The sequence below is a fragment of the Argiope bruennichi genome, chromosome 7 (genome assembly GCF_947563725.1).
Source record: "Argiope bruennichi chromosome 7, qqArgBrue1.1, whole genome shotgun sequence".
In the NCBI taxonomy this organism is placed as follows: domain Eukaryota; kingdom Metazoa; phylum Arthropoda; class Arachnida; order Araneae; family Araneidae; genus Argiope; species Argiope bruennichi.
This window is the reverse complement of record NC_079157.1, coordinates 60,738,037-60,759,410: the sequence shown is the minus strand read 5'-3', so window position 1 is coordinate 60,759,410 and position 21,374 is coordinate 60,738,037. Positions and strand designations below refer to the sequence as shown.

The 21,374-nt window shown below is 30.8% G+C and overlaps 1 protein-coding gene across 1 annotated transcript; it reads right to left on the bottom strand.

The window, feature by feature from the left end:
* Positions 1 to 1,720: 1,720 nt before the first annotated feature.
* On the bottom strand, positions 1,721 to 20,639 carry LOC129975094 (alpha-tocopherol transfer protein-like). Its single transcript, XM_056088006.1, has 5 exons — positions 20,352 to 20,639; positions 11,817 to 12,056; positions 8,199 to 8,392; positions 3,666 to 3,776; positions 1,721 to 2,204 (listed from the first exon to the last, which is right to left on the bottom strand). The coding sequence occupies exons 1-5, from the start codon at positions 20,491 to 20,493 to the stop codon at positions 1,917 to 1,919; spliced, it is 975 nt and encodes a 324-aa protein (XP_055943981.1). The 5' UTR covers positions 20,494 to 20,639; the 3' UTR covers positions 1,721 to 1,916.
* Positions 20,640 to 21,374: the final 735 nt, after the last annotated feature.

The following is a 21,374-nucleotide window of genomic DNA, read 5'->3' as shown; positions in this document are numbered from 1 at the left end:
GAAGAATCGGACAGACAGACTTCTCCCTGAATGGAATTTGCTCAACATTAGATAAAAATCTACACATTTGATGTAAGGATCATATAACAAATTTCATCTATCTTGCTCAAAATGGCTATAACGTGAATATTCTTCAAAATCTGGAGATCGATTTTTTTGAGAATTACAATATTTTTTTCCCTATATACTTCGTATATGCTAAAATGAAAGTGCGTTATGTTGCTCGTTACTATAAAGACCAATTATTTTTTTAAATTCCAATGGGCCAAAAAAAAAGAGTGCAGAGAACAGCATGAATTTATTTCGAAAATCTATGTTCCCCCTTAGTTAATTTTCGACATAATCGCCAGCAAAATTGAGACTTTCGTCATATCTGTTGTGAATCAGGTTTCCTATACCATCTTAGAAAAAATTACCTCCAATAATATTATACTTGCTTGAACGTTTGCTTTAATCTCCTCAAAAGTTTGGAAATTTTTTGAAATTTCTTTTAAGGAAAGAATAAGGCCTAATAATTTTCAAAGTTGGAAAATTTGTGAAATTATTCAAAATTGCAATTTTGGCTTGCTAGTTGGTCATTCCTATCCTGGGATTTGAGAATTCTCCATGTCTTTCGAATGAATTGATAAACTTATTGAACATGGTTTTCTGTTGCGACAGTCGTGCACCCTTGTAGCTTTTCATGAAGTATAAAACTTAGAACGAGTGATTTTCATCTCTCCCCTGAATTAAAAAAATGTTTAGGATGTCAAAATAATTTGTTACAGATTAATGAAAAAGCCCCAAAGAAACGTTAAGGCCCATCTCACATCGCTGAGGGCATTCGCATTCGAGTGTAAGGAACATGATTGAACGCTATAATAAAGCCTTTTAAGGCAATTAAGTCGGAAAATAACCTTGTTGTACATAACTATTGTTAACAAATTCATTTTGTTCTCATCTAATATCTTTTATATGGTCCATTGGAACAAGAAAAAAACAGTGCTCTTATATCCTACAAAAAAATTTTGAATTCTTGTTGATTGGCCCTTACTTTTTTATTTGAACCTGTAAAATCTGGGCAAAGGCCTGAAATTTAGATTAGTTATATTAACGTCCCGTTTAAAAGGGGGGCTATTTGAGGACTGGCCTCATAATTTTGAGCCACGGTCAGAAGACGAGGACGACACCTGAACTGGCACATCTCTCTCCACACTTTCCCACCATATCAGCTTGCTGATATTTGAATGCGATGGATTTAACGTGCACCAGAACAGCTTACTTCGGTGTCATCTCAAATTTGTGACTTTTCGGTACTGAAGCCGATATCTCACCTCTAGGCCATCGCAGCATTAGGCAATGGCTTGAGAGAACACTTTACGATTAAAATTCCATGGTAGATATAGACTATAATTATAAACCTCTAATTTAAATATCATGAGATAATTTTATTGCATAGTGTTGCAAAATTATTGTAGGATTGCTTTATGCAATGAAGAATATAATTCTGTATTTTTTATCTATAGAGGAACTTAGAGAATAGCGAATCATTTATATATTTGATCCATAGTGTCAAATGATAGAATTTCGAGCATTTCAAATATACGAGTTTTTTCTTCTTTTTTATGAAGCATTATTCTAGAATAAAATAACTATAATAGAGTATTCAAGGAATAAAATATTCATTCTAGGAATCAGATATGCTCTTGCAAATCTGAAATAATTCACCATAAACGAAAAGGAAGGACATCACGGAAGTTTTATTTGAACAAAATTTCGACATACAAAAGTTATTGAAATGAAATTACATATTAATATATCAACAACAATACTTAACAAGTAACGACATTTATCCAACAGGGAATTGGCAACACTTAACCAGTAAAATACAAATAAAACATATAAAATTAGTCCAAATACGTCTCGACAATTCTTTTCTATTCACCATTATTTGTTGATGATACATTTACATTCTCTTCATTCTCTTCAACTGCTTTGTGAGCATTGATAGGCGGATTTAGTCTGAAAGCTTCTCGTCGTTCCTGAGACTTGACGTAACCGAATTTGAAACGATCCATGAGTTGCAACTCCAGCTCTTCAATTTTTTCGGAAAGATCGATCATTTTTGATTGCTTGATGTTACCTCCGAATTCTTCTGGAATGAGTTCAGGATTCAGAACAGCATGAAGGCTTTTATATCCGTCATTCGAAGGATGGAATGTTATCTGAAATAAGAGAAAGAAAAGTTGTTTAGCAAGCTTTGAAATGCTTGCCTTGTGATATTTTTTTTTCTTACTTTATCGTATAGAGAAAATAAAGTAATCGGACTCGAGACTTTGTGGAATCGCCACGTTTTGGACCTCCATCAGTTTGCGAAGCATATTTTTGGAAAATATCCGTGCGGTTGTCTGTTTGTGACACAGATAACTCAAAAACGCTTTGATCCATATAGAGGAAATTTGGTATATGGTCTTTATACCAGATTAGTAGATTTGTATCAAATTTTGAGAAAACTCAAAGAAAGTCTGTCTGTCCGGTTGTTCGAATATAATTTATCATAAAACGGAAAGGACTAGACGAATAAAATTCAGTACGCAGATTTAAGATCTATAGCTTAGATACTAATCAAAGTTTCAGTCATATCCGATCGATCTGCATTTCGATCAAGGGGTCGATCTGTTTTTCAGAAAAATATAAACACGACAACCGAAAAAACGCAATGACTTAAATATTTCGAATTTCGTATGCAATTCTGTGATTACAAGTATAGTTTTGTGTCAAATTTTTGTTCTAATTGTTTGGAAAAAACAAATTCGATTTTAGGATTCTATTATTCTATTATTCGCATGCCAAGGATTAATCACCAAAGATGGCTGGACAGATTCTTTAAAAATTATAAATTCTAGTCAAACGTTATTATTTCGAAACTGTTGTATCCCAATTCTGTGTATTCAATCTCTGAATAACACCTTTATTAGAGAGTTCAACTGGTTATTTCAACAAACACATAAATGGAGGGTATTGTAGCGTACTCAAACTGCAGAAAAACCATGAATATCAGCTTCTTAATCTGGAGTAAAAATTATTTACAAAAAGTAATAAGGATAGGTTCATCAAAACGAAATCTTTGAAAACAGAAAAATCAGCAGTTGAATTTCCAATAGATATACATCTGTTCTGTTTTTGACAGAAGCATGCTGAATTCTCAATGGCCAATTGCAGTTATAAGAAGAAGAAACTGTAACGCAATTGGAGCGTTTCTTAGTGCATCTTCAATGCGTCATCAATAACATTTGTCCGTTTGACCGCAAGGTTCTGCTGCATATAGGGACCACATCTAAAAGACATCTGGAGAAATAATCGCCATTCCTTGCCCACCTAAAGGATTGCAGAATGGATTCTGTATAGTATCCAAAAGACCAGTCGGAAACGTTTTTACTGGAAACAAATCAACCATGGATTGACTCTTCTTACACAAGTAACTTTCTTAGAGAAATCATTAATATGGTACAATAGAAAATCCAAAACAAGGTTTCAATTATCCATCCTCAAACGGGCCTTTACAGAGCACTTGGGAATAAAAAGGGAGTATTTTAAATTTTCTCAAGAAACATTCGATATTTAATTTGTGTTGTTGTTAGTTGAAAACGAGCTCATTTCCCTAATATGTTGAAAATGTTACTTACCCTGCTTTTAATTTTCTTAGAAAGTAGACCGAAGACGATATTTGCCACAGATGTGAGAATAGGAGGCAAATTTACTACATGGCAAGCTTTGATTGGTAGAGGTAGACTGTTCTGTAAGAAAGAAAAACATTTCATATTGAGTTATACTGAATTTGATAATGTTTGTCATTCCATGCAGGAAAATAAAAAAATAAAAAAATCCAGTGTGAAATTTCGAAATGTTGTGATAAATATAGTATATAAAATCACTTGAATAAATCTCGCAAAAGAGCTTGCATCACTTCATTCAGTAGTTAAGTGTAAAAACCTTAAAATACGTGAAATCGTGAATACAAATGCATTAAATTATATATATATATATATATATATATATATATATATATATATATATATATATATATATATATATATATATATATATATATATATATATATATATATATATATATATATATATATATATATATATATATATATATGTGTGTGTGTGTGTGTGTGTGTGTGTGTGTGTGTGTGTGTGTGCGTGTGTGTGTGTAAGCATTATTTTATGTGAAGCAGGATGCAGTTTTGAAGACAGTGAAAAGACTTTCGATTTCGTGACGTCGTTTTATTTCATTTTTAAGAAGCAGGCATATGTACAAGCGATGAGCACACAGAAAGGAATGAAGAAAAAGCTCTTGAACATTTTATCCCTATTCTTATATAGAGAAATTGGAAGGGAAAATATTTTTTCATAGTGCTAATATATAATGAGATTTCGATAGGGATTTTCGTTACACGCGTCGAAGAGGTAGGGGAAACACGGGGATCTTTTAAAAAAGAATGCGTCTCGTCAGCGGTATTTTGTCCCATAATGCGGAGTGTGGGAAAGTTAGGCTTTTAGCCGATTGAGCAATTTTATATAGCTTCTCTTAAATTAATTAAGTAGAGACAGTGGAATTGAATCAAGAAATAAGAGAATATTTTAGAATAAAGTTACTATGAGCTAAATTAAGATAAAACCTTGGAAATTAATTAAATTGAAATTAAAGTTTGTGACCAGTCTGTGAAATAGATTCTGTGAGACTTAAACCATAATATTAAATTAATAACATTAAACCAATTTTTTTATTGTGACATAAAGAATTCACAAGTATATTTTTCTCTGTGAGATTTTTATGCTAATACAGCTTTTTATTTGATGTAGAAGCTGATAGAAAACCTCATCAATTATTGTAAAGTGTGTGAGACCAAGGTTAAGGATATTATTTCATCAGTACGCCTAAGATTTCCAGGACATATCGGCGAATCTAAACAGAAAAAATCCATACCGAAGCTAACAACAAACTAAGCGAGTTGAGAAGGACATTTAAGGAAGCCAAAGCACACCACTTCAGAGTCATCTGCAAATACATTTAAGTCTAAGAATAAATGCATACATTTCCCTCAGTTAAAATAGTATTTGTCTTTATCATTACGAAAAAAATTGTGAAAGCCCGTATAATGAAGCTATGGAGGCCACCCAAGTAGCCTAGATATCACTGCAAAATTCTTTCTCCATCTTTCGTTAAGTCTGACTATTGAATATAGTGGCGCTTGATTTGTTCTTAAGAGATGCTCGCCCAGATGGATTTGGGAAACAGAGATTTTTTTTTTAAAGAAACCTCAAAGGATGTCGAAGCTAAATAGCTATCCGTCAAATGTGGACGTCTTTTGTATAACAAAACATGGATTACTATTGTGATTTTTTTATAGGTTTGGGGAATTTTGCTTATCTTTGAAAGAGAAACTCGGGCATTCCAATATTCTGAGATATTTGAATTAAAATTATTTTAGGAGTGAAAATGATAAGAATAATCTGTAGAACAAAAGAACATCTCAACCCATACAAGTAAGATGAAAGATGTGTATATTATGGGAAATATTTAACTAATCTCTTTTTAAAAGTCATCCATTTTCTGGCTAATAATAAAAAACAATCAATTACAGTGTATTGCTATTTAAAACCGCCTTGTAGGCCTACAGCGAAATATATCATAATACACACTTGATTACGCAAAACGACACTTTATTCCACAAGAAAATACGAAATAACACAGGTAGCAAAAACAATGTCGATGCGCACATATAAACAATGCTTTCAGAAATCAAAAACACACTCTTAAACAGCTAAACGTTATTAAACAACAGAACAATAGAACAGAGCGCAATTCCAAAGAGGAAATTCACTTTACTGGCTCGTTTAAACCTCTCGCAGTTTCTGACAAGTCATGAAAATGTTTATTTCAACAGGTCATTAGAGAAGAAGTTCGTAGAGAAGAAGTTGTTCCTCATAGAGATGTATTTAAAATTCTTGTATTTCCCAGAATCTTCATTTTTGTCATGAAACAATTGCTACTATCAGGGATCACTGACTTCGTATCCATTCGATATCCATTCAAAATATCTGTATCTCTTGTAAATTAAGTACTTGGAATTTAATAAAATTAGTATGGCATTTATATAAAACCTTTGCCTGCTACTTTTCAAGATCCACAAGATCAAATTGTTAGAGCAGTGAGTTCAATAGCCAGAAACCATTTACTTCAAGTGAAACTTCCAATTTGCAATTCCATGCTTATCGCGTAACAAATCCAGTGACTTATCGTATGTGCTTCAGTTTATTGTCCTTTTTTAGAAATAAATATTTTGAGTCTGCTCAAGATTTTTGAATATTCTAGAATTATCTCATGATATAGTGCTTTATTTTACAGGTTATATATAAGCCCAAGAAACCAAACTGGCCCCTTTATATAAAGGTGTAGTGAAATTTCTGCCTATATACTCCAAGGTCAATAAACTATCAGAAGCTACCCAATACTGTGATTCCTTATCATATGACCTTCACTAGATTAGATATTGTTTAGAATTAGCAACATATATATAAGTTGTCCACTTTAATTGTGGCTTAATTGATGATTTTTAAGGCATTAGAGATAGTTTTTTATTTCCTATTGAAAAAAAAAATAACTGACATGAAATTTATTGTTTCATAAATGCACTTCTGATATAATTTTAAAATCCCAGATCTTTATAATACTCCAAATCCTGTTATTTATATTTTAAAATATATCTTATACACGCTTACATTTAAACAAACAAAATAAAGTTCTACAGTTTACGACTTAAAATGATCATGTTAAGAAACTTGAATTTCATCATTTTTTAAACAATTCATCCGTTGCCTAGAGCAAGTTGAAAGGTGTGTCTTCGTGAATCAAAAATCAATTTTTTTAAAAATTGTCTAAAATAATGAAAAACTTCATAGTTCAGTCAGTTTAAGATCTAAAAGTATGAATTATATTTTAACTAAAATGTTCGTAAGTCAAGAATAATTCACTTAACATTCTAATTGGATGAATTTACAAAACTGTAATTTTTCAAGAATTATAGAAATAATATAAAGACACAAATAATAGAATAATTTTTCAAATAATATAAAATATGATTTTTCAACCATTTTGAAAATTTTTCCTCCTGGAAATATAAACTCTTTTCTAATGGCTTAGAAACTAATCATCGTTTTTGTTTCTTATGGCACTTGCCCTAGACATGACCATTGACGAAGTCAGCGATTAAAGCCGAGTTTGTGCAGCAGTTTCTGAAGGTAAAGGCCGCTGAACACCAGATAGCAGATGTCTGACTTCAAGTTCATATGAAGAGGACACTAGCTTGCACAACCCCTTTTTACAAGAGAGCTCTTTTACACACCTCACAGGGTAAAGACCATGCCTGAACCAGAACTCGAACTCGGGACACCCAGATCAGGGAAAGACCTACCCCTAGGCCAGAACGCCGGCGAAACGAATTATTATGATTAGATAAGAGTGAATACCCTATTTAGAGGTAAACAACAAAAATGTGCCCTCATAAAGGTACAACTATTATTTTAAATAACCTTTTTCCTTTAAAATTTCATGGGAAACTCTAAATTTAGTGATATTGCCACGTAGGTACTTTGGTGTGGAACTCAATGACACACACAAATAGTAGAGCTAAATCAATTTATTAACTCAACTCTGGGCTGAGAACACAGTGACTGCCAGATCTTCTGCTTTTATACTAGCAGGGAAAGTTCCAGAATACTTTTCTGGAGACAGTAAGAAAAGTCCAGAACACTTGTCTGGTAAATTAAAGAAAGGGCCAGAATCTTCTAGAACATGAAATAAAGGAAAACATAAAATCAAGGAATTAAATATTTACACAGACTCTGAATCGCATTGTCCCTAGAAGGATTCGAAATTCCGTTCTCTTGGTTATGAGATCAGTGTTATGACCATTCGGCCATGGACAGCCTACTGCCCCTTTTCAATTTCGGAAATATTATCATTTTCTGAAAATGCTTCCCCATAATTTTTAACATTTTTAATTATTTCATGAAATTTTATTAGTTACATTATAAAAATCGATGCGATTATTTCATATTTTTTTGCAAAATTTTTAGTTCACGTTTCTTAAAATGGTTCCCACATTGATCTAACAAAAATAATTTCAATAAAAATGAAATAAAATTACCTGTAAAGTGTTTACAAGAAGGCGCACTATCCCCGGAGTGTAATGAAATATTGAGCTGTACCGGAATCCCGTATAGTCGAAAATTGCGGTGATTCCATACAGCTGAGTTAGAGGATTGTTGATGAAACTGTTGACAACGACCACTTCCAAGTAAAAGCGTTCTATCAAAGTAATACTGTTGAAGTCAAAAGTTGCTGAAAAGAAAAAATCAAGAGATTTTCTTAGTTTAAACAGTAGAATGATTGATGGTATCAAATCCTTTTTTAGTATGGAAATTTCAGCTATCCATTCTAGACACCGTATGTGTAAGACATGTATATTTGAGGCTCATAAATCCTCATTTATTAGATATTCACTTTTCAGTTTTAAAGAGTTTAAAATTAACAACAAAATAAAGAGCGATTTTATATAAAATTTTGCTTCTAAAACACCTGCTTATACTTAAGTAAAATAACTTAAGAATATGTTTTAATACAACATAAGGAGAAATTAATTGGTACAAATGCTATAGTAGATAAGAAGTGTTAAAATGATGCAAAACGATGTACATATTTAAGAATCATAATCATAAGAATCTCAGATTCTTATTAATAAAATAGTAAAATTTCAAATTAGCGAAAAAATTGATGAAATATTTTAATTAAAATTTTTTACTTCTAAAACACATGCTTATATGCAAGTAAAATAACTTTAAAATATATTTTTAACAAAATAAACAAAAAGTGATTAGCTTAAATGCAGTGCAAAAATGATTTATAACGAACGAATTAAAAGTTCTCTTTCAACAAAACATAGCGTAACATGCATCTTTTATTGCTTATTCCGTGAATACTGAAAATTCTAAAATGGATGTCATCAGACAGTTTGGTAAAATTCGAAATCAAGTATAAAATTAAATAAATTTACTGACATTTTTTGTAATTAAAACATTGAAGACATTCATTTCCAAAGACAGTTTTAAGCCTAGGGCATAATCATTGAAAAGTTGTAACAGCCCTCCTTGACTAGTCCAAAGTTGCTTTAAGGCGCCTCTTTAAAGAGTAAACAAGTAAAATCAGTGATGTTAAAATGATTAATAAATATGAACTAAATGTGATAAAACACACTCGATATATATATATTTATATGGAACATCTTGAGAAGTTTAAAAATGTTGAAAATCAGAATATGGTATGATAAAAAAATCTAGAAAGCACAGATTTGCAGAGAATTATTTAGCTATCAAATAATTTAACAATAACAAATAATAATTTTTGTCTGTCATCAATTGAAAACTATTTTAATTTTTATGTTCTTAAAATATGTCCAGATTATTAATTTATTAGTGAAATAACCATTTTATCCCTCCTAAAATCATGAAAGTTATTCAATTTAATACGCAATGCAAAGTGTTTTAAACTGATATTATTCCCTTCTTTATATCCCATTTTATCTTTATATTTATTCTTTATATCGCATTTTGTCTTTAAAGAACATTTTCGTCTTTATATCGAATAATTTAAGTTTAGAATAATATATGTGCCTATGTTCAAAATTAATTTCTAGGGAAAATGTTATAAAATACTTAATGAATTTTTGCACAGAATGAATTGAAATTAAAAACAAAAACCTTATGAAAAAGTAATCTAGGCCTCAAATGTGAAATTGGTAGAAATATGGTTATTTTTAATTAGAAAGAGGTATAATCATTAGGTATAATGCAATCATTAGGTAAGAGGTATAATTCAACTATAGAAAACTATAGAACTATTCAAACTATAGAAAATAACTGTTGTTGTTTCTTATAGCACTTGCCATGGACAAGCCCGCTGTTACAAAGACAGCAATTTTAAGCCGGTGGGGGAGCGTCGCTTGTTTTAATAGTAGCGCTACTAAGGCCAAGAGAACGACTCAGCTACACACACGTCATAGCCTTTTTACGGGGCGGACTTCATTCACGCATTTTCATTCCCTCATCCACATCGTAATTTAGACCCGAATCAGAGAACGATCACCCCCGATCCAGTACCCCCAATGGTATTACTCTCGACATGGATGACTTTGTGACCACGACAGATTTATACGTGCGTCAGCCATCAAGTACGCAGGGGAATCTTCGGCTGGCTGGGTTCGAATTCGCAACCTAAGGGACGCGAATCCAGCGCTGTACCAAGCAGGCTATCCCGGTCCTAGGAAATAACTTATGAACAACATTACATAGTTCCTGAACTAAGCAATAAGGAATATTTCCATTGAATCTTTAAATATTGGAATTCTGCAGATAAATAACATGACATTTTCATTTTTTGCATTATGAAGTATTAAAATAACAGTAACAAATTGCTCATTCTTTACTTCAGAAAATCTAAAACCCATTGAGAAACTAATATACCAAATTTGGACAAAAATATACATTGTATTGTAATTTATGAAGTGTTTTATAAAAATATTTTTCTAAAATTTAGAACGGATAACTATTTATGAAAAAAGCATTTAAAAATGTAAAATACCATTAAAATGTAAGCTACCCAAATATAAAAAGGAAAGTAATTTTAGTAAGCATGTATGTAGAAATAAAATTCCAATGGTTTCAAAAATAAATTTTGTCAAATATTAAGAATAGTTGAATGAAAAATAATATTCGATATTTTTGCCAAATAGAGATTTTTCAGCTAAATGACCTTCAGTAAATAATACGAGGGACTTTTAGTTTTCAATCTCAGACGGACCAAAAAAAGATAAAAATAGATAACAAAATGATCACCAAATGATATGCACAATTGTGGTTGCTTTTAGACATAATTGCAGTGAAATTCAAACATTTAACATATGGGGTAATCAGGTTTTCCTATATTCTTTTTGAAAAATGTTTCTTTAATTTATGTGAGATAGATTTTAATGTTTCTTTTTGAAGCTCTGTATTAGTCCGTAATATTTATTTTGGTATCCAAGGCAATTTTTCGATTTCGAGAGGATGTGCGAATCTTTCGGCTCTAAACCGCTTTTTCGATGAAAGGGAAATATCGAAAATCTCTTCAACAGGAATCGATCGGAGGGAAATATCGAAATCAACAGAAGGTTATTTTCAACAAGTTTATCAAACGGCTCGAAACATTTGAAGATACTGGAACTAGGCAACTAGGAGTGAATACTTCGATATTTCCGCTACAAATTGTTTTTTTTAAAAAGAAAATTCGAAAATTTAGAATTTTCAGTCTAATTAAAAGCTTAAATATTTAATGGCGGCAATACTTTTCGAAAAGGAGATTGGAAACTTTTTCCATCAGTATGACGAATATCTGAATCTTCACAGAGATTCTGTTTAAAATCAACAATGTTTATGAGTAATTCTTGGTGATTAATTAGTTTTGCTCTCTACATTTGACATTTTTATTCTCTACATGTTCTCTACATATGACATTTTTGCATTTGACACGGAAATTGAAAATTTTTCAAAAAATAGCCCAAGAATTAAATAGAAGCTTTATCATAGTTGAAAAAAGAAATTTAAATATTCATAGAAAGGATCTGCTCATAATATGTATTCTAAGTTTGGTATATTTCAGATCCTTAAATATTACTTTTTAAAATTTAAATGTCTGAGAGAAACAATTTTATTGGTCAGCTTTTAATACTTACGACCTCTTCCTACGATCAAAATAGAATTATTTTCTAGTCTATAAGGAGATGCCCAGATGTGCTGGGGACTCCTCGCCGTGGCAACGGACATGGAGATGCCTTCGAAAGCGGCCAGCAGTTTGTCATGCTGCGTGTAATAGTTGATGACCCGTTGGAACGCCTTCGCAACATCGAATTTCGCAACCCGCAGGAACGCCAGCAGAAATGCTTCCTCGAGGCAGGGGTCGATGTCTTTTACTTCTGGAAGGAATTAAAAAATAGAGCATGTCAATAAGTAAGTTGGTTATTTCATATAATTATATTTTTAAGCAAACGTATTTTTTATTAATTATAAGTAATGACAACTTTTCTCCAACATGGGATATAAATTCTACATATATAGAAATAAAGAAATTTACAGAACACTACATAGATTATAGAAAGAGATTAACATACAGGAAGATTAACATAAAAAAATATAGATTCGAAATTTCTATCAGTAGCATCGAATCATGATAGTATCTTTATCTTTAATTCTCCATCGTTATTTAACATTAGCCGCCTTTGGCTACCAGCTGATTTGTCATGATTAAAAGTTGCTGCTGTTGTTGTTGTTTCTTGTGGCACTTGCCTACGGACAAGCTCGCTGTTACGAAGACAGCGATTTTAAGCCGGAGGGGGAGCGTCTCTTGTTTTTATAGTAGCGCCAATTAGGGGCAAGAGTACGACTTTGCTACTCACGTATTACCCATTCGCTTGCACAACCCCTTTTTACAGGAGGGCACATTCACACATCTCACAGTTAGAAGAACGGAAGAACAACCATGCCCAAACCGGGACGCCCCGATTACGGGGAAGACGCTCTACCTCTATGCCAGGACGCCGGCTAAAAGTTGTAAAAATTTCCAACTAAATATTTTATGTAACTTGGTCTCTTAATAGCGTCTTCAGCAAAACATTTTTGAGTTCATATTTTGATAGCCATATAAATCATACTGCCTTAATTTATTCTGTTCATTGTATTATACATATCTATATTTTTCTGTCATGTATAGTAAAATTTGAGCTTGATATCGAGATGGAAGTATTAAAACTTCAATAAATATAAAGTTATTTTTTGCTGATACCAAAGATGATTTTTGTAAAAAATATGAGTACAGATCTAATAATCAGCACTGAAATTGTATAAATAATACAGAATATTTTTTATAATTTATGGATTATCTCAAAGAAATATTTATTAATAATTTGTATGATTCATCATAAAATTGGGTTTCCAGTTTTACTTTCAAAAGAATTTAAATCATTAATATTTTACTTTATTTCAGTAAACTTTATCCAGTTTTACTTTATTTCATTAACAGTAAAATAATCTTGAAAAATCTAATTTTCAATCTTTTGCGATCAAATTTGACCGAGTTATAAAGATTTTAATATTAATTTGGACAATAATTAATTTCGTACAATGAATAATTTCATTATTTTAAGACAATCAGCCATGGAAAATCTCCAAGCGTTGACTAGCATATTTTCTTCAAGACGGTCGATAGAAAGGTCTAATATCCCGCGTCCTTATAGAATAGTGATTTTCAAATTTTTATAATTCAAAAAGTTTTATTAGTATAAGAGTAAAACATATTTTAATGAAAATATTAGTGCCTAGTGAATATTTTATTAAATATAATCCATAGAATGGAAGGTCTGTATAAAAATTTAAAATTCGTAATTCATCAGAACATCTAACATCTCTTAAACAAACGACATGAAATATAATTATTTATTACCAAAATGGTGTCCGAAATTCGCATTCAGATTTCTAGTATTATGTTTAAATCGTATGGCAACGATTCATCGCCAATGTTCGCCCTCTACATTCCCACTAAAATCGATGTTATTTAACTATTCTTCACAAATGTCATGCGATTAATACACAAATGCAATACACAAGTACCAGTGCTATACTATCATATAAAGATCATAATTCCGAGATTTTTTAAATCAAACTGAGCACTCGTGGCCTTCACAACTTTACCCAAGGTCCAAAATTTTATGATGGGAAGGGAGATAAACATTTACTAAAGCATATGCGAGAATGTTTAGGTAAAACCACTTTTGGTTAAGAAAAATTTGGCGAGATATTTCCTACTGGTTCCATTGTGCATATCATTTGGCTGAATTTACAGCTACCCTGACAACATGCAAACATTATTACATAAATATATTAATTATTAGTATATATCTATGTGATAAAAAAAGCAGCAAAGAAATGTCTTCTCTCTAAATTGCAAAGTGTATCGTCCTGGCATCTATGAACGTAATTTTTTAAGAACACAGCATTTCTATACAAATATACGCTAAAGACATTTTAAAACTTTAAAGTTACACTGTTGTATCATTTTATAAGAAAAAAAGTCCTCGGGGTGAAGAGACGAAGTCTTTAGTTGCCATTGAATTGAAGAAATTATTTAAAAAAATGTGTCCTATATTTACTGTGCTGAAACAACATACAGAATTCCCTTCCAAAACATAGGGAAGGTTTATTTAATATAACGTATATATTAATATTTTGAGAAAATAAAATTAAAACCTTAAAAAAATCTATTTTTCTTTAATTTTGAAATAGTATAAGCATAAATTTTATATCCAGAAGTTATTTAGAAAAACTTAAAAAAAAATCTTAAAAATCATTCTCTTGCGGATACTTCGTATCCAAGAAGCAACTATATCGTAAATTTGGTAACATTACGTCTAAAGATATGACTTGTAGAGCGACTTGAATGACACTATCATCTTACATGCGTCATTACTTTACTCACAATAAAAAATAATATCATCCCATAAGGAGTATCATGGGGAAACATATGGGTTCTAGATAAATACATTTAACATTCAACAGAATTTGTAATTTTTTAGGTAGTACAAAAATTAATCTTGTCACATTTAACAAAAAATGCAAAGGCTAAATATACAAATACAAAAGGGGGGGATGCAAAAAATGCAATACATTTTCCATTTAGAGATATCTGTAGTTAAAAGAAATAATTTATGAAGGAAACGAAGCGAAATTTGATATAAACAGTATCATAAACATAACAGACAAATTTTAAACCAAAAAATTATAACTAAAGTCATGCATAGAAAGATCTATACGCTTTCGGAATTAAAAATGGAGAAATAATTACAATGAACACAGGTAAAATGTATTTTGTAAAATTTCATTAAAGCTCTAATGATAAAAAGTAATATACAGGTATTAATGGCAATGGGTATCCATTATTAACGACACAAAATATGAAATTCATAAAAAATAATCTTTTGCTAATTAACATAATTATTCCCTGAGCCACCAGCAATAATGTACTCATAGAAAATGTGTAATTAATGACAATTTTCAGTTCCGATAATAATAAATTCGTTTTCCTATGCTGTCCATAATTTGTAACTCGAAATTCCGTTCATTAGTTTTATCTGCAGTTACCTACTAACAGATGAAGAACAGTGCATATCCAACCTTTATCTCATCGTCAGCAACTAGTTACAATAATTAGATATCATCTACAACTAGTTACAAGTCAATAATTCGAAGTTCATCTCTACAAAGAATAGATTTGAATCTTAAAAATTGCAAATTTACCATCACACATTTCTGTTGACAGATGAGTGGTAGTTCAGAAGTCCGTGCGAGAATCCGTGGAAGTGGTTTCCCCCCAAAAATCTCTTATAAAAACACTATCTTTTTACCTCCGCGTGAAATTGTACATGTTAGATAAAACCACCAATGTCAATGTCTCGTATACCATTGGGAAACAATAATTAGGAAATATTGATTTCAGGCGTCAATTTAGAATTTTTCGGGTTTAGGTTTAGTTATATTAACATCCCGTTTGAAGCAACACTTGGGCTATTTTGGGACGGACCTCGTAATTTTGAATAACGGTCAGATGACGAGGACGACACCTGAGCTGGCACACCCCTCTCCACATCACACCAGCGGGAGGAGGTTTGGTCAGGACGGATTTAACGTGCAACAGACCCCCTTACACGACGGTTCTTCGGTGGAATCGGGTCTCGAACCTGAAACCCTCCGGTTCCGAAGCCGAGACCTTACCACCAGGCCACCACGGCCTAGCATTTTTCGGAAATCTATCGATTGATCTTTGATTATCTTCTTTGGGCGATTAATCTCTGACATGAGGTTAATGCACACATGTTTCAAAATCGAATTGATTGAATACTTCTCGACTAGACTATTTAGGATCAAAATTCGTCATAGCAAACACATGATCAAGTACAAAATTTAATTCATTAAATCATTCGTTTTTGAATTATTGAATTTACATGTATGCGACCAATAAACTGGCATTCCTTTGACAAATTTGGTTGAAAGTTGAATAAGACTCAGCGTTTTAGATGCGAAATATATGCACTAAATTAAATAAATTCATCTAATTACATTTTGTAGTTATTCTGTTCAAATTCAATTCCCCGCTGGAATGATAGACTTGCAATGAATTGATTTCGTTCAAAATTTGTTAAAAATCTGCAAAAATGGTGTATATTTCATATACCTGATTTCATATGGCTAGTTCCACTTTTGAGCTATCGGGTTCTGAGACAAACAGACAAGCATAAGTTCAAAAATATTTTTTCGGACTTTTGAGTCTGAAACATGAAGATTCATCAAAATCTCGAGTGCGAATTTTTTGCTGATTGCAATATTTTCTCTTCGTATATTTCATTTACGAGAAAGTAAAAATACGAAATCTGAGCATTCTTTTCTCATCCTTCTTAAATATACGCACAAAATGTTGCTTTGTGTCTGACTTTTGAGTTTTATAGTGAAATGATTCATACATGTTCTCTGCATAAATTTTGCATAGTAAAAGGAATTGAGTTTTTGTGCTAAAATTGAATTGCTAAGGTACATTTCGATATGAATCAACATACCGTAAAGTGATTGTCAACTATTTTAATTATAAGATCTTATCTTCAATTTCATTGATTCATTATGTATTAATTATTGCGTTAAATATAATTAATTAAATATGTATTAAATTATAATGTATGTAATATGTATTAAATAATAATAATGTTAAATATGTATTAATTATTGCATTAAATTATTGCGTTTAAATATACACAGACAGATAAATAGACAGGTTCGTCTGCCGGTGATTTAAATACTTATTTATAGTTTTTGTGTAAAGATAATATACTGAAATTCATCGATATGATGTCTACAATTCTAAACTAATTGGACAAGACGTAATTTTAAATTTTCTTCATTTGAATATATATACATATATATAACTCTGAGTATATATATATATATATAATGCTTTATTAACATAGCCATATTCAGAATTCATTCTATGTTTTTATCATAATTTAGCATTCGCTTGTGTATGTTATAAGAAAATCTAAGAAATATTAACATTTCTAGTCACTAACGTCGTATCATGACAACGTTTTAATCTCGATTGATGCAACCTCATTATATTTTTCTTATTATTTTCTTAAATGTTATAAAACTATCAGCTTGAACATGAAAAATTAATTTTACATCGCCGCAGCGCTTCATGAGCCCTGAGTCTGACAATTAAAATATTGTTCTAAAATTTACCAATACTTGAAATTTTAAAAAGTATTAAATTACTTTAAATTTAAAGAAAAAGCTGCACGGAAATAATTTGTCTTTACTAAATAACCTATAGTTTGAAGTTTAAGAGGTGTAACATGCTTTTCTTTGTCATAGTTTAATCCAAATTTATTAAGGATAGGCACTAAAAGCTTGAATAAAATTTAATTAAAAATTTAATGAAAAATACACTTGCCAACACGAAATGTTTAAATGTTAAATTTTTTATTATGTCAAATTAGGTAGTTCTAGGCAAAACAGTTTTGCCTTTTAAAAACGTCTTGAGACAATTTTTCAGTACATCATTGCAACACGCTTAAATAATTTACCGATAGTATGTCCACTTTAAGCACTATTTGCACTTTAAATGAGAAATATTTCCGCAAACGAAAATATAAATTGCTTAATTTTGCGCATATGAGAAAATAATTTAAAAAAATCTATAATAATTAACCTTATTGTGCAAAGTGCAACCATTTGATTACACGTTTTTATTCCATTGATAAATGTCACATGATTATTCCAAAGGGTAACAATACGTGTTTAGAAATCATTTTTTAGATCATTTTGATAAACAATTGCAGAAAAGACCGATATAAGGTAATAGCGGTACTAGAATTAGATTCAAACTAGAAACTTGGCAAAATGCCAGGACGGCTACTGCATGAATAGTTCTACCATTAAAAATACAATCGAAATACGTTTTTCTTTTTGCTTCGTGAAAAAATATATTGGAAAAAGGGGGACTCTTATTTTTATTGCTGAATATTATAGAGTAAAATAATTTTTAAAATAATTTTCTTGAATTTTATTCAGCTATTAAAAACACACACATATTTTTTTTGTAAAAAAAAAATAAAAAGTCATGCACTGTAGGGTTAAACTGTGCTAAGATATGAAATAGATATATTCTTAAAGATACGCGAACTATTTAAAAAGTCAGAAATAATACAAGAGAGTCATAATGTCTTTCCCTGATTGCTAAAAATAATTATAAAAGACTCAATGAATATAATGCTATAAACTATTTATTATTAAATAATCGTGTTATTATTTTTTAATACTATAAATAGTGCAATTTATACAGAAATAGTGATTCTATTTTCGAATGTAAATAAAATGGCGTCAACCAAGGAAAAAATTTAAAGCATTCTTTAGTTCCACAAATTTAAAACAGTCCTTACTTTTCAATATCAGTTTTAGAGTAACATTGAGAATAGAGTGTTTATAACGACTTAACATATTAATTCACTTTAAGTTATTATCACAGATGCTGTGTCTTGTGTGGCAGCCGAAATGCTGGATAATACTGGGCCAAAATTAGAATTTCAGCTTGATGCTCTGCGATCTACGAAGGGTGCTCACATTGAAATCGATACTGATATAAGTGATTTTATTATAAACTGTATAAATTTTTTTATTATATGTCAAAACAGCCACATGTGAAATTATAATTGTTTTTTTAAATAATTTTTTTGTAACCTAAAAAGCACTTTGTGTAAATTTAATAATTTTCAAAACTGTGAATATTAAACTAGATATCTTCTTTGATAAAATATATTACTCTCAAGAATAAACACGTGTTTGTAATATATTAAATACTACAAAATGCAATAGAATTAAAGTCAAAAACTCACAAATGATTTATTTTAGTTTAATATTCACAAAAGATTTCTCAATTTTTATTTAGCATATTGATATTGACGTTGCATAAACATGCTAATCCACAGAAACTTCATCAGGCAATGCCATTTCAAGTTTTAAAAATCGAATGAAAGGTTTTAATTGAAAAAATCAATTCACTTTATAATTTGTTCCATTTGTCGAAGGATGGCTAATTGTCTAATTTATAATTAAAACTATTAAGAATAATTTGTTGTTGTTTTCGCATCGAAAGCAGTTAATATGCATATAAATTTCAGAAGGGTTATGATGTTTGAATGTCATAGTGATAAATACTTGAATTTAGGGCCGGGAGAACTTGAAACTTGACTCCCCTTCTCCAAAGAGCTGCTGTAATTGCGAATCTAGAGAATGCAAAAATTTTTGTGACTATATGGCCTAACGCTTATTCCAGGCCAAAGTTGGGAGGGTAGGACACCAAGCCAGACTTATTCTCGGAATCTGACCAGGACTGAAATTACAAGGTTGTAGTTTTAAACCGTCTGTCCACAAATAGCTGTAACATACGTACATTAGCATTTTTAGAAAAACTGTAAGAAGTAAAATATATAAGTCTTACTTAATAATTAACTTTTATAATTTAAAGTTTTATAAATATCTTTGCACCTCAATACAATAGTTATTGAAGTAAATATGAAATTTTCAATTGATTTTTTTATTTCAAAATTCTCCCCAAAAAAGCTTTAAAAAAACCGGTTTTTTTTTTGTTGTTTTTTTGTTTTTGTTCTTTTGAGTGAGCAGTAATTAATTATGTGCTCAATTTTCTAGCATTGTATTTAATTATTTACACTATCGATTTTTTTTCGTGATTTTTAATGTAGCATGCCCTATTATGTGATTTACAGATAATATGCGAATCTATTAACAATGTAATGTTAAAAATTAAATTATATTTTACATATCTGGAAATTCCATAGATAATGGCATTTTATATAAATTATTAACATATAATTAATATAATATGCCATTTTAAAATTATTGTAATGTAATAATGGCATATTATATTTCAACCGAATAGGTAAATTCGACCATGATGCGTTTCATTCACAAACAGTTGGGATTTGTTAGAGTAATAATGAAAATGAAGTTTTGAAAAAGCATGAGTGAATGTAAATAAGAACCGTAAGTTTTAAAATACTAAAGTGGAATAAGTTTCAAAATGCTAAAGTGGAAAAAATATTTAAAAAAAAAACTAATTTCGACATCGAAAGACTAACAAAAATCATATCACTCACCCTTTAACTTTTCTCTTAATTCCCTCAAACACTTAGTTCTCGACTGGGGAGATTCTCCAATTTCTTTTTGAATTGTTTGCAATGAAGCCTTATCAATTTCTGTGTCTTCGAAACGTAAACAACGTTCCCTGACGTTATCCATGTGTAACAGAGGAGAGTTTTCCGCACTAGAAAAAGTCGAATCCTTGTTTACATTTGACACAAGCCGATGGAAGTAACCACTCTCTCAGCGTTTTCTGAGATCGGAACTGTTTCCCTTTCTAATTGCTATCGGCCGATGTCTCAGAAACGCCTGGAGTAATGGTGTCAGTGTTGTGCCAAGGCTACCTCGACCTGTTGATCAAGTCTTGTTCTATGTGAGGCAATCAACCTTCCCTGCTGCTTCGGCATTACCAATTCCAATCACGAAAAACGGGAGCATTCGCTTTCGTTTAGATCAAGATCAATTCCACGAAATGAAGACTAAGAAAGAATGTTCCGTCGTTAATAGGAAATTTACCAAACTAATTAAATGATTAGAATTGGATTGAATAGATCCAAGTTTTGATTTTGTATCCCTGATTTGTTAAATATCTAGGATTTATATCAACTTTCAATCAGCTATCCCATATCAGTCAGTACTATACAAAACCATGTATGGTCTCTCTAAAACTCTCTCGCATACACTCTAATAAACTTTTCATGCCAAAGAAGGTCTTGCATGGCATTGGCTTAAAATTGTTAAGAAATATTTACTTTTGGCATGAATTTAGTATTTTTAATGAATCTATCTTATCCTTGGCTTATCGTTAATTGTATCCGAAAACATAATTTGTGCTTTAGACAAGTTTTTCACAACCGATTGAAACAAAGGTTTGGCACAAAATTGCACTTTTATTCACAAAATCCAATCTAAAATCGGACATATTGCATTACCACATTTACATGTTCCTGAAATTTAGTTTAGTTATATTAACGTCCCGTTGTAAAGCAACACTAGGGCTATTTTGGGACGGACCTCGTAATTTTCAACCACGGTCAGAT